Source organism: Candoia aspera, chromosome 7 (assembly GCF_035149785.1).
Source record: "Candoia aspera isolate rCanAsp1 chromosome 7, rCanAsp1.hap2, whole genome shotgun sequence".
Lineage (NCBI taxonomy): Eukaryota > Metazoa > Chordata > Lepidosauria > Squamata > Boidae > Candoia > Candoia aspera.
In genome coordinates, this window is record NC_086159.1 from 20,060,885 (window position 1) to 20,075,448 (window position 14,564).

The 14,564-nt window shown below is 39.0% G+C and overlaps 1 protein-coding gene across 1 annotated transcript in view; it reads right to left on the bottom strand.

The window, feature by feature from the left end:
* CREB3L2 (cAMP responsive element binding protein 3 like 2) overlaps positions 1–14,564 on the bottom strand; it is a 68,858-nt gene that overhangs the window by 4,792 nt on the left and 49,502 nt on the right. Inside the window, exons 4-10 of the mRNA XM_063308887.1 lie at positions 13,975–14,062; positions 11,354–11,535; positions 10,247–10,393; positions 9,807–9,865; positions 9,040–9,108; positions 2,971–3,070; positions 1,250–1,376 (exon numbers count right to left, since the gene is read on the bottom strand). Coding sequence (XP_063164957.1) covers positions 1,250–1,376; positions 2,971–3,070; positions 9,040–9,108; positions 9,807–9,865; positions 10,247–10,393; positions 11,354–11,535; positions 13,975–14,062 — 772 coding nt within the window. The remainder of the gene's footprint in view (positions 1–1,249; positions 1,377–2,970; positions 3,071–9,039; positions 9,109–9,806; positions 9,866–10,246; positions 10,394–11,353; positions 11,536–13,974; positions 14,063–14,564) is intronic.

Consider the following 14,564-nt stretch of genomic DNA (forward strand, 5'->3'; position numbering starts at 1 on the left):
GCTTCACAGATGATATCTTATTATCATGGAATTACTTTCACTTTTGAGCCTCTTATTTATATTATAGCTTGTACCCATTACAATAAAGAGAACATGTACTCCCTAGTCTAACACCTGCAGAAGGGGGAACATGTTATACATGCAAGAACAATGCTTCATTAGGGTATCTTTGGCAGTTGGTAAACTGTCTGGGTTGTGATCAAGACACTAATAAGATATGCTAAAGTGAAAAAAATGAACTTGTGATTTATGGTTTTGAGGATTAGACAGGATAGATTATAGAAAGAAGAGAGATTTGATGTAACTTTGTAGAGAGACTAAAATATAATTGTACTTATAACTGCTTTGAAGATTGGAAGCCACTTCTTTATATCTTTCTTTATATCTTTATCGTTTTTTCTACTTTTTTCTACTTTTTTTCTTATTGCACTTTTAGCATTTTCTGTTATTTCTCCCTTTCCTTTTCCTTTTCTTTGTTCTGTTTTAGTTTGTATTAGTTCTTATTATTGCTCTTAAAAATTCAATAAAAATTATATATTTATATATAAAGACACTCATAAGATGTGCCATCAAACCATCTCCAGGTATTATGCTATTTACATCTCCCATATTCTGAAAAAATATAAAAAGTGGCAAGAGACCCCAGACATTTTGAACCTCAACACCGACCTAAAGACTTAGGAAGGTGCTATGTATTGGCCAGGTGGTTCCAGGTGATCAGTCCTCTGTAATTTCAAGGATTCCTGAGTACCTGAAAAGACTGGCATATTTTCTTTTTCCCTCTGTAAACTCTCTTAATCTATACTCAATAAAATCTCTTTGCCATTCACCCTGGTGCAAGCCTATTGTCTCAAATCCTAGAACCTATTAGTTACTATTTGGTCACTGATGCTGACACAAGCTCCCAACATTCCTGACTATTGGTTGTACTAGGTGGGGGTGATGGAGTTGTAGTTAAAAAGCTTCTGAGTACCTATGTGGAGAAAGTGTCCTGACAGCCAGGAACCACGCTGAGACAAGGAATAGGTCTCTAGTACTTTATTACTGCTACATTAGACAGAAAATCCTAACGAACTGAAGAAGCATGGGAAAAACCCAGACAGATAAACCCCAAAGGTTAAGGCGGGTCTGATCTGTGTCTCTTTGAATGGCTGCTTAACTCCTCAGTACTACGCATGTGTTTTCCCCCCTGGATAGGGGCCCCCTCCTGCTCGCCATCAGTACTCATGACATCTGATTTTGCACTCACCTATAGATGCTGTATATGACTCTGGTGTAGAATGTTGGGTTGGCAGCACAGCTTTTGTGATGGAGGAATTAGGCCCATAACTCTGTGAAAAGCTGCCCAAAATAATTGCAAAGCATAATACTACAACCTGGCAGGAGAAAAAGCACATGTGCTGTTATACATGCTAAAATAAAACCAAGTCATGTCATCAGAAGTTAAATACAGTAGAATGATTCCAAAACCAACAAAAACTGTTTCAGAAGTTCTTTCTTCACTTCTTCTCTAGCTTAATTGAAATAATGCTTTCCTAGGATGCTCAGCATTAGAAACCCAGGTGCAATACTGATTTAGCTTTACTAGACACATTTTTTTAGCATGGGAATCATAGAAGCTCTGGAACCATTCTACTCAGTTGAGATATTACTTGCAAAACAAAAGTATCAGAAATTGGTATTGGCTTCCATATCACACCCTTCCCATTTCACCTGCTGCGTGCGTGTTTTAATGTGCTTAGAAAGGAACCTAACTTGAAGCACAAAGGCTCCATACAGAAAAGAAGTAATAATCTGAGAAGGAAGGCTCTTGTATGGGTAGATAAACCATAACTATATTCTCAGTTGTTAATCCAAAAAAGACCAAACTGAACTCCATTTAGTTTTCATCTAATTAATAAAGCTAGCCTACAAGCAGATGGTACAGATTCACTGGAATAATAGGACTTCCTAATCCAGCTAAATAGAACGGCTTCCTCCCTGCCCAAAGACATGGGAACATCAGGAAGACAGATTTGCAGGCTAAAATTGTTTTTTAATGAACTTTTCTTATGAGGGGCAGCATTGACATTCAAATTAGAATTTTAATTTGAAAAACAAAAGTACTTCTGGGAAAGGGAAATGCATATAGGAAATAATCATTTTGGTGGAAATAAGGGACTAAAAAAGGAAAGAAAAATGAAATTAATGTGACAATTACTGTTTTTATCAAGATTGGATTTCAGAGCTCTCTTTTCCTGTGATATCTATGCTGCTATCTACCATAATGACTGTGCTATTTCAATCTATCTCATGGTCTTCCAACTTCCATTTCAGTATTAGCATCCCTACTTAACACCAGCTATATGCACCAAACTGAATGCTACATGAAACAGCCACTTCCACGTAATGCTATCCTGAAACCCATTATGGACTTGGCCATCACCATCAGGGCAAACTGAATACATCACCATTTATACAGTTAGGAAACAAAAGAACAGAAGAGGATCTAATCAAATGCAATCCTCATGGGGGCAATAAGAATGTAAACAATTGCCCCTACCAGGATCCTGATCCAGGTCTTCTTCTCCAATACCTTCTATCTATTTGGTAAAGAATATAAATATTTGGTTGGGATCACATCTTATTTGGTCCATAATCAGAGCCAATGTGACACATTGTTTCAAATACAGATTTGAACCCTCAGTCATGGAAGCTTACAGGGTAACTTGGGACTAATCACTATTACTCAGCCCAACCCGTTCCTACAAGCTTGTTGGCAGAAGGTAAAAATGAAGGAGAATGTGTTCTGTGCTCTGCTTTGAGCAGAACGCTGAATATAAAACAAATAAATAAAGCAGTGCTACATGAAGAGCTGAATGTGGATACCCAGACACTTATTCCTCATATCTTGACAATGTAAGCTGATAGAGACACCAAAGAATGATCAACAAAAGTCCTAAGAGACCATTATTGATTAGAAGAACTTACCATGAGACATGTCCCTGTTTGTGTACTAGCAGCTTTATATGAGCGTGACACTTTGCCAGCTACCATGGTTTGGAGCCGCTGTAATTGCTGCAGGAGTGTTCTGAAAGATATAGGAGCAGGAATCAGTATACAGGACAGTTAAGAACATAAAAGCCCTGATGGATCAGATCACAGGCCATTTAGCCCAATCTTCTGTTCCCACAGTGGTCAATCAAATGCCACTGTGAAGCCTGCAAGGAGAATACATGAAAGTAATACATAGACACCCTGACCTCTGACAGCCTTATCTTTCATGAAATGTCTAATCCCTAATGCTACCCAAACTGACAACCATCAATACAGCTTGTGGTAGCAAATTCTACAGTTTAACTCTGCATTGTGTAAAGAATTAGTTTTCACACATCCCTCCAATTTTTCTGCCCTTATGGTTTCTCAGATGTATTGGATATTTTAAGATCTTAATACTTAAAGACCTGTCAGGAAGAATACGCCCACATAATAAATCCCACAAGAGGAAAGAAAATATTATTTTTCTTTTCTTTGGGATCACTCAATAGACTGGAACTACACAGAACAGAAGTGGTTTGATCCAGCTTTTCACATAATGAAGCCCTAGGGCAGCCTTTCCCAACACTGTATGTTTGAGACATGCAGCACATCTATTAAACTTCAGTTCTGATAATCCTGTGAGCTATGGCTTTAAGATTATGGGATCTGAAGTCCAGGGCCCACCAGATCTAGTGATCATCCAGATTTTTGCAATCCCAATGTGGTAGCCCTGGTTCAACACAACTGGGAGCGTACCGTTTTGAAGAAGAATAGATTAGGGTTGTTAACAACGAAAAATAGCATCTGTTTAAGTCATAAGGAGTAGAGATTTTCTACACTTTATGGCTGTCACATATCCTCCCTATTGTGGGGGTTCTTTTCTTGTTTATCTTTTCTTCTTCTTCAAAACTAAAACGCAATTGCATTAACCTAGGGATATCTGTAAAGAATCCACCAGCTTTTCTCCAGGCACCAAATCTCTTCCTGGTTTGGAAATCCTTTCGTTTTTCTCTTCTATCTTTTTATATGTATCTGAGATAATATGTCTTGGTAGAACATGTGGCAGATATAGAACAATGCTGTCACTTGGTTAATATTTAAAGAAAGAAACTATTTCAGTTTTATCAAACAACTTAACATGCGTTTTAAGCAGGTTCCTTTGATATTGCAGGGCATCTATATGCTGTCAATCCTTCCTTTTCTGCACTAAATATATATTCATATACTCATCCCACTGATAGATGGAGGTTTTCCTCTAAGACCAGGAGTCTGAGCATCCTTCAGACCCATCCTTCTACCCACAACTCCAAAATTCCTCTCTGATCACTTCCCACATCCCTGTGAAATATAAACAGGGAAAAGGTGCCTTGCATTATCAGGCTTGGACTGACAGTTTAATACCCAATCATCATAATGGCACTGCTTGGGGTTGTCTTTACATATTAATATCAAGTTTAAATCAGCTCAATACGTATACAATTTTTAAGGAAACCATGTTTCCTTTAAAAAAAAAATCCTGCAGTAGGACAAAATCCTAAAAGCTGAATATATAAATGCTTGTAGTTAGATTACAAAGAATGAACCCAGTAATAAATTAGGGACTAAATGGGTTTTCATGTTCATTTTTAAATTAGTACCCCAAATGTTCCCAGCAAAGGTCCATTTAGAGCCTTCTCTTAACATTATTAGGAATCATTTGATTATTCAGAAGTATTTAAAAAATTGTTCATTGGCTTTCTGCCCCTGGATGGATTTATCCTACAATTTCCATCATCCGCAGCCAGCACAGGTAATGTTCTGGGGGGTTCCCCTCCAAAGGGGAGGGTGTTCTATTTCTAAACAGCAACACAAAGTCAGAGGCTTCTCACACCCTCTCTGCATATACCCAAAAATGGGATGGGCAGGAAAGAATCAGTGGTCATCACAAATACTGCCTTAATGCCAAAATTCGCAACCTCAAAAAACTGAGTTGGTGGGGTCCCGGTACCTTATTACAAGGGCAGCTGCTTTGTATCAGGCATTACTGTCTGCACAGACTGGTAGCAGCTTTCCAGGGTCTCAGGTGGGAATTCTCCCAGTCTTCCCTAGGAATGCCAAGGTCTGAACCAAGGTGTTAAATCAGGCTTCTCCAGCCTGGCACTCTCCTAATATCTTGGTAGAACTGGACCATTCTGCTGGAAGTTTGGACACTGCAGTCCCAATACACCTGGAGGGCACCAGATAGGGGAAGGCAGAGTTAAGCCCATGACCAGTCATGGGGACTTAGACTCCTCTGCCAGTGCTTTCTCCTTGAGATACCTATGGAAAAGACCAGGAATCTTCACTTTACAAATGATAATGTAGAGGCTATCACATTACAAGCCCAAAAGTGTAATCTAAGGTAAAATTCCTATATCACGCATACCCAATATTCAAAGATATTCAACGTGCAGTCCATGCTGAAAAAAAGGCAGTTGGCATAGTCTGAGGTCATAAAATGGTACCTAAAGACAAGGTTGCAAATATGACACCATCATTTAAAGCTCCCTGAAATTTTGTTTGGGAAATGGGATTCTGGCAGTCACCCAGTTCTTATTGATACATACAAAGGCTCAAAACAAATCAATGTTTTCCTAGGAATAATCCCAAATTCTGAAGAAGCTGCTGAAATCTATATCTGCTCTCTGGTTATGCCGAGACCCTGTGGATTCAGGGATTGATTCAACACTGTCTATGGATTAGTACAGGACAGACTACAAACATTTTCATCTAAGATGATGGGCAAAAGATGAACCAGAACAACCCAATAACCAATTTTTTTCTAGCCTCTGAAAACAGCCAACACAAATGATTTATTAAGACCACAATTTGTGTGTGTGTGTGTGTGTGTGTGTATGAATATGAACATATACGCATATTCCAGCAGCAGGTATTGGATGGGTACTAGCAACTATTCCATTCCAAGTTCTTTCTACAACATTTAGTACATAATCAGATACACAGACTCACAGGTCAATGGTAAAGCACTTGTATATGCAGAAAAAAATCCCATATTCTATTCTAGGCACCTGCAAAGTAAAGAGGACCATGTAATAGACTCTGTAGGGCTGCTCCAGTCAGAACAGACAATGTTTCCTTTGCAAATGGAAGATTAGTTTTGTTCTGTTTTGATGTGTAAATAAAAATCTCCCTGCCATTTAGTTATCAAGCAAACAAATGGATCATTGAAAAAATCAACCCAGCGTTCTCACTTGAGGCAAAAATGACCAGGCTCAAAATTATCCTACAATACTTTGAACACATTATGCGAAGACCCAGCTCTCTAGAAGGTGAAAGGTAAGAGAAGAAGAGGAAGACCAGCAGCAAGCTGAACAGACTCAGTTACAGTAGCAATGAGTGTACCATTGGAAGTGCTGAAGGACCAGGTTAGGGAGAGACTGTCATGGAGAAAATCTACGTATACGGTCACTAAGAGTTGGCAACAACTTGATGGCACATAATCAATCAAAATCAATTCATTGGTATGCTAAGTGAGATGCAAAGCACAGAATGTAGTCAGCCCCTACTTAATGGACATTTATTTATTTATTTATTTATTTTTCAAATTTCTATCACCGCCCATCTCCCCCAAGGGGGACTCTTGAATTTGAAGTTCAAGTAAGTCAACCATGATTTGTTGGATTGCAAAGTCTGATTTAGAAAACTTGAGTTAATATTGCTTTCCATACATGAAAGCCCAGGAGTGGCACCATTATTCCCAGCCTAGCAAATACTTGCTCCATCGATTACATGGGAAGTCTTTCTAGTTATACATCTGTTTCAAGAAACTGTGGACCATGAAATCATAGAATCCTAGGGTGAGAATGAATCTCAGAAGCATTTAATCATCTTCTTGCTAATGCAACAATGGACATCTCCAACCTCTGATGAAAAACCTCCAGAGAAAAGAGCCTAGCATCCTCAGACTATTTGATCCATTCCTGTGTACCTTGTACCATCAGGCAGTAATTGGCTAATTCTAATAAAGAATTTCCCATTTTTTGTTTAGGATCATTGGATGCCAATTTTCTTTTGAAGAGCTTGAAAAGTAGTGGAGCTCAACTGCTGTCTTAGTGTATCAATATATAATGAATGTGTGAAGATATATACATTCAACTTTATTTGGCCTATCTGGTTAACTATTGGAATAATCATAAACCCTATGGAGAGTTCATGATTTGCTAAAAGGTGGTTTTTCATTTGAGCTGAGCATATTATATGAATTCAGCTATTGTGATTTGTATACCACAGTTAACCTGCTGTGTGAACCTAGGTATAGCAAGAGAACACAGGAAACTATTTATATTAAACTATTTAGCCATTTAGCCTGATAGAAGCCTTCCAAGGCCTCAGGCAGAAATCTAGTCTGTTACTAAATTCTGTTCTTTGTTAAAGCTGCCAATGCCTAGGCCTATTTGCATACAAAGCAGGTGTTCTCCCACTGAGCTATGGTCCCTCCTTTCCATAGAAGATTCAACACACAGTCATTGCTTTATCCTTGCCCAGCTTGACAATATTTTCCAATGTGCTACTTTATGATTATTTTCTCTTGCTAATCTCAGACTATAAAACTTGAAACTCAGCCAAGGGGGGAAATGTTAGGGGAAGAGCAGCTTGCAAAAGCTAAGAGCTAAGAGTCCATCCTACTCTTCAGCTTGCCAGTGTCCCCTTCCAAACGCCTTTTCTGCCTCCACATCACATCTGCCAAAAAAGGTATAGGAATCTGAATTTGCTATGGTAACAAAGAGCTCTGCCTCCAAGTGCAGAACTTGTACATGGAGACACTTTACTCTTTGAAATTGTATTTTGCAGCTCGCTGTTTGGTTTGGATGAAAGAGTGGGTGCTGCTGAGAAAAAGAAGGCTTCTGGAGTTAGGAGGACATGACCTGAGATTTGGGTGGCATGGATATTTGTGGTACGACAAAGTCAAGGTCAACGTGGATTTTAAAAATCATTATGTTAGCCATGCCATATTGAGAATATGGAATAGATACAAACGCAAAAACCCGGTCATGCCCAAAAACACCTCTGTGGCTCTCTGCACAAGAAGCATTTTACAGATGAGAAATAAGAAGCAAACACAAACGGCTAACTTATCGTAAGATACTAGAATTTTGTCAAGGGGAATGTAAAATAAAATCAAGAGAAGAACTGGTGGCAGAGGGATATAGTTGTCAATGGTTCTCTTATTTACAATTAATAGAAATATTTAATATTTGTGTTTTTTCTTTTGTCTTTTGAAACTATGCCAGGTTCATTACCTTAGTCAGTTACAGCACAGAAAGCTGACAAAGACCAAATATACAATCAGTAAGGGAATCAGAATCTCCTGATGGATTTTGTTCAACCTTGCCACTTCGTGGGTCAAAATGATAAGTGCCTTGCTTGCTGACAATGCCTAACTATGTGAGGCTAGACTGACAGCCCACGCTGTGAGAAGCAGTAGGCGCAGACAGCTTTGCCCAATTTTCAGTTTCTTGAAAGATTTATTTATTGCAGTGTTTCCATGTCACATTCTCTGTCTTTTGTACAGTATCCAAAGTAGTTTACTGAAACCATCCACACAAAACACACATGTTGTTGCAGCACCAACAGATCATTTCCAAACTCCACAGAGGACATTCTACTACCAAAGGAGTAGGAGTTTTGTGACACCCTTCTCCCCAGTAACTTGCAGAACTACAAATCCCAGCAACATCAGTTAAGATCACAGATTCTCTACTTCTTCCAGTTCACAATTTTGCTCACATAAGAATAGTGGTACAGCGAGGGAATTTTAGACCCTGTGACTAAAGGTTCTGTGATAAGTAATGTCACCTCAGAGGTCAGTCTAGCTATTGACTTTCTGGATGTCATCTGGGCCTCCTTTTTGGAAATTCAGACCCACTGACACATTTACACAAAAACAATCAGCTGGTTGGTCTCCTAGCCATTCCAGTTTTGTTCAGTTCAAAATATGGTATGGAAAGAAATAAGTTTTTTTATTTGGATTGCATATTTTACCTGTTTGTATTCTCCAGAACTTCCACTTTCTTGCGAAGCTCACTGTTCTCAGTTGAGCAGGACTCAACCCTTGGAAATCAATGAAAATTAAAGGCTTAAAGATCTGTGTTTGGTTAACCAACAGTAGTGAGATCTACTTTCTGAACTGCTATTAGGAATAGAAGGATTTGCCAGGAGACCTACATTTAGAAAACTGGTCTTTGACTTTATAACCAAGAATAGCTTGCACTGTAGACAAACTCTGTATTTAGGAAGGACAGTTAAACTTTTAGGATATTGAGAAATAAATGAAATAGTCTTCTTTTACCAGCACATTCTGCGCCAAGTTTTATTCTCAGCATGGGTGTTTTAGGCCATGGCTGCCATGCTAACATTATTTCAACATCTCTGTATATTTATTACGCATAGCCTTTTTCCTTATGCCATCAACAGTTTGATTTCCCCCCACTTAGTAGCCACTAGGGGGCATGGGAAGCACACATTCTTCCAAGTTTTCAGGGCCATGGTGGTTCCTTTCCAGAAACAAAATGAGCACAGCAAGACAACTTCTCCAGAGCTGGATGTCTTTAAAATGAATTAGGCCACTGGCCCATCAATCTTCCTCCCTTGCCCTCCAGCCAAAGAGCTTGCTTTCTAAAGGGAATTCACACATACTGGAGATTGAACCTGGACTTCCTGCAAACAAACAGCTCCTCTACTACTGGGCTCTAAGCTCTCCATTTTGTCAACCTTCCTAGATATTCAATCAAATGGATTCTTCTGCTCACCTTTTCTCCAGGCTGTCCATGTATTCTTTCTTTTTCCGCCTGCTTTCTTGGGCAGAAATCTAGAAGAGAAAAGAGCAGCAGCCTTTACGAACAGACAAAACCAAACCAAACCAAAAGAACAAAACAAAACTATGGTTACTCAATAACAGAATAGAAAAATCCTGTTAAACCATGTTCCCTTCAGATGTTAATCTTAAGACAGATAGGCAGTTAAAATGTTCTTAATTCAGCTGCAGGCAAACTTGAAGGCAGGGAGCAGCAAGCACAAAGTTGCTGACGCAGATTACACCCACAGAAGACAGCAAAGAGATGGATGGTTATAATAGTGGCAAACTCACTGAGAGAGGACAGTCAGTTAGGACCATCTTTCCTAAACTGTGCTTGGAAAAAAAAAAGGGATGTTGTAGAAACAGATGCAGTGAGAGACCAAATTGTCTCACCTTGTTCTTGATCTTTCTGCGGATCTTCTTGAGGGCTTTCTCTTCTGCTTTAGTGAGGGGAAGTTTGGTAGGGATGGGATATCCTTCTGCTATCAAAGTTCTCTTCTCCTCCTCTGTCAAGATAAGGGGACCTGTGCCCTGCAGTTTCTTTGACAGTGGCCAGGACAACAGGGTGGGGAAAAGGGAGAAGAACACACCGGTAAGCATGGGCAAAACTGTCTTTCAAAAATTAAAGTTGTGACCATGACCCCAAACAAAAACACTGTGATTAGTGTTTTTGCATACGAGCAGGAACTGTCTCTTGTCCAAAGCAGCACTGACTTGGTTTAAAGGACCTCTACCCAAGTAATATAATCTTAGAATCAAGAGTTTCAGTCTGCATAACAACAATTGCCTGAAGTAATAAAGCATACTTATTTTGTTTTTTTTAAGTTTCTAGAAGTATTTATATTGAAAATAATTTTGAAAAAAAAAATTGACATTCCAATTCATTGAGACATTTCTTAATCCATTGGCATGTTTTTAATTACTTAACTTAGACAGTTACTCAACTAAAAAATTGTAGTGAAACACTGTTGCCTAGTCTGGCAATGTTGATGTTGCCTAGTCTGGCAATGAAATGTCTGCAAGAAAACAACAAGGCTCAGAGAGCACCAAGGACTCCACATTTCAACCCTGAGCTACAAATATTCGCTTCAATTGGTATGTATGTATACATACAAACATAAATATCCATAATGGAGAGTAGCAGACATGCAGGATTAATTGGGTAGTTTACAGAGCAACATTTGCAGATCTGCTTTTCCTCCATCTACCCTACAGACAAATGGGGATGGCTATGGATTAAATGCCTGGAACTACAAACTCTGAGGACAGCCTTATGCTGGTGCATTCTTCAACAAAGCAATATCCAGATCCACAGTCCCCTTAATTACTATTCTTCACCTCTTGAGCTGTAACAATATCCTGAAGTATAAAAAATGAGGACTCTGCTAAATGGGACAATTCATAACTTTCATTACAAATGTGTTAATATCAACCAATGTGCCTAAATAACTCAAACAGAATGTATTAATTAAAAAAAAGACAGAGACCACTGTCTCTTACATGCGGTGCTGTTAAGAGAGGTGAATTGGTGAGGGCTGAAGCTGTGCGTGAAGTAACTTTAACAGTGGCCTGTAACTGGGTGGGACTTGATGGTGGGAGGGACCGGGTTGGGCTTTGTCCACACTCAGAATCGCTGCCATGGCTGCTGGGAGGAGTTGGGGGCATGTGCAAGGTATCCACCACTGCAGGAGAAAGACAAGAGGAGAAAGAATAAAAAAGAAAGCTTGTTTTGAAATATTAGAAAAACAGTAGTCCTGGTCAGATCCTATGAATTAAAACTCAAGAACTATAGGTAATCCTTAGGAATGCAACGTCTCTCTTCTACTTTATCTCACTCATGTGACTGGGTTTGAAAAATATAAATATAGCCTTATTTAGTAAATCATAGACTTCCTTAATGTCTGAACTAGGAAAGTATGGGCTAAGGGTAACTTATAAATTCATATCAGATTCTGAATAGATATCATAGTTTTTAAGTGATTTTCAGATGCAGACATCATAAAAAATTGGCTGAACCAAATAGTATCTTTCTCAAACTTAAGCATATGAAAGGAAGAGTGAATAAATTAGTTTGTTACACCTGAACCAAAGACTATGTATAAAGTTTAACAACAACAAACATAAACTCCAAGATTAAAACTGAAAATATGAAAAGAAATCTGTGTAGACCATGGCAAGCCTATATTCAAAATGCATCTCTATAATAAAGCAATTACATACTTATAGTTAGTGCAGCTTCTTCACATCCTAAGACTAGGAATTAGACCAGTATGATCGATCTGTTGATCTATCGATCTATCTGTCATCTCCCAGAAAAAGGCAGCAAGGACACACTTCCATATTGTTGCCAAGAAAAGTACGTGTTTCCACATAGTCATCAGGACATGAACAGTCTTTAACTTTGCCTTTGCATTATTGCATAACCAGAGAAACATTTTAAAAAGTCAATTTCAATGAATTATCTATTAAAATTGTAACTTGGACAAGTAACACTCACAACATTTGGAAACGCAAATTTCTGTGCTGTATTTTCAGTAGTCAATAGAAAATTCAGCACAGACCAAAGAACCAATAGTCTTAATTTTCAAGAGAAGCTTAACAAAAAAGAGCAGACCACCATAGGCCAATTATCCTTTCTTGATCTTAGCTTATTATCCTGGTTTGTTAAGGAAGAATCCTGGTTCAAACTAATAGTGAACTCTGGCTTAATGCAAATGTGCATGAGTAGAAGAGGAAAGGGGTGAAGTAGAAGTTAAACATTCCTGCATGACCTTTGTCTGCAACTTCATGATTTCATAAACAAATGTCCACATGCTGAGATCATGAGGACAGAGAAATGTTAAGATGGCAGCCACAGCCATGCAAAGCCATGCCCCCATTTTATGCATGTTGTGACACATGTAAAAAAGGGATTGGGCTTCAATCGCATGGTTGTGGCTGACATCCTGACTTTTTTTTACCCCCTCCCTATGGACACCCCTGGAGAAAAGAGATTGGCATTGTTAGTACCAGCCAAGACCAATAGCTCAGAAAAAGGGCCACTGTTAATGCCGGAGCATTCTGGTGCTGCAGCTCACCTTCATTCTGCCAAGCTCTCTTTAACAGTTCTCTCACTGTAATTGAGTGGCTCAGAGGAAGAGAGGAGGATCTTCAACATACCTTGCGTTCTTCCTCTAGACCAGGGTTTCTCAACCAGGGTGTGATGACTGCCTACTAAGTTTACCATTAAGTCCAATTCATGTGTGTTAAGTAGAAATCTCTTTAATGGACTGTAGTGTGCAGTACAGAGAAAAAGTTGCAAATAGAAGTTCCTGCGCTTTCCCCAAGTTAAGCAGCCCAATGAATTCAACCCCCTCCCCCTTCTTCAGTATGCAGCCCCCCTTTTCGTGCCAGTTCATTCAGTTCTGTGCAGGTGTCTGCAACGGCTCTGCCGGTTGACTTTGGATGCCAGAGATAGTCCAAACAAGATGCTTTCACACTCCTGGTTTGTCCCCCGCTCCCAGTTCTACTGACTCGCAAGTCTCAACCCGTGTTGATTCCATTCATGCATGCAAGTCAGATCAGATGTTCTGGGATGACATGACACAAAGTTCCATGGAACCCTCGGGTTCCACAAGAGATCACTAGGGGTTCCGTGGGAGATCACAATTTATTTAAAAAATTATTTCAAATTCAGGCAACTTCACATTAAAGAGGTAAGTTTCATTCTTTATTTTCAGTTTAAGAACCCTGTTAATGCATATATACAGGCCTACACATGAAACAAATACAATAATTTTGTAACTTCTGGCTTATATTTGAGCCTGAATGTACAGGGGTTCCCCAGGGCCTGAAAAATATTTCAAGGGTTCCTCCAGGGTCAAAAGGTTGAGAAAGGCTGCTCTGGACGGTGGCCATGAGCAAATAGGACAGATTTCTTGCCAATGGCACCCTAAAACCTTCAGCTCTCCCCTGCTTCTCTCCCCACTCTCCATTTTTTAGCTAAAATAACAGCTTCTTTTGGGGCACAGTTTCTTAGTGTGTCTATTGAATAATAATTCTAAATCACCCATTCCTGATAGAAAATAATGGTCTTTCTTGCCAATCATTGTACAGAAGAAAATCTGTGCTAAATAACAAACCTTCTTTGGATGAAAGATTCAAAAATTGATCCACTTCATGTGGCTCCAGTTTAATCTCAGGAAGAACTTTGTGACTCTGTGATTTAGTCTGAAAGACAAAACAATTGGAAGAGAAATAAACATTTTTAGGCATCAGGGCAATTTTTGTCCCCTTTCAGCTTTCTGATTCCCTCTTCATGCTGCAAGACTGCAGAACTAGTATTGGAACTGGTGACTAGACCATATATGGAATGGGGCATTCTGCAGAATAATAACAATACTACTAATAATTTATTAAATTTATATGCCACCCAACTCCCAGGAAATGAATTTTCATAGAATGGGATGAACCACTTTCAAATACATGGGAATGGTGTCTTCCCACACGTACATGTAAATCAGTAATGGAAAGCTGGCAAATCAAGTCTTGTGCTTGGTTAGTTTTAGTAGAAAGGTTTTACCAAGTAAAATAACCAATGAGGGAACATCTTCATTTGCTGTTTGTAATGATGTACAGCCATTTTTTTCCTTTTTTTTAAACTCTTGGGTCAATTTTCTGTAGGTACTTATGTTTTTTTCTTTGCAGCTGCCAGGTGCAAATCTAACCAAAA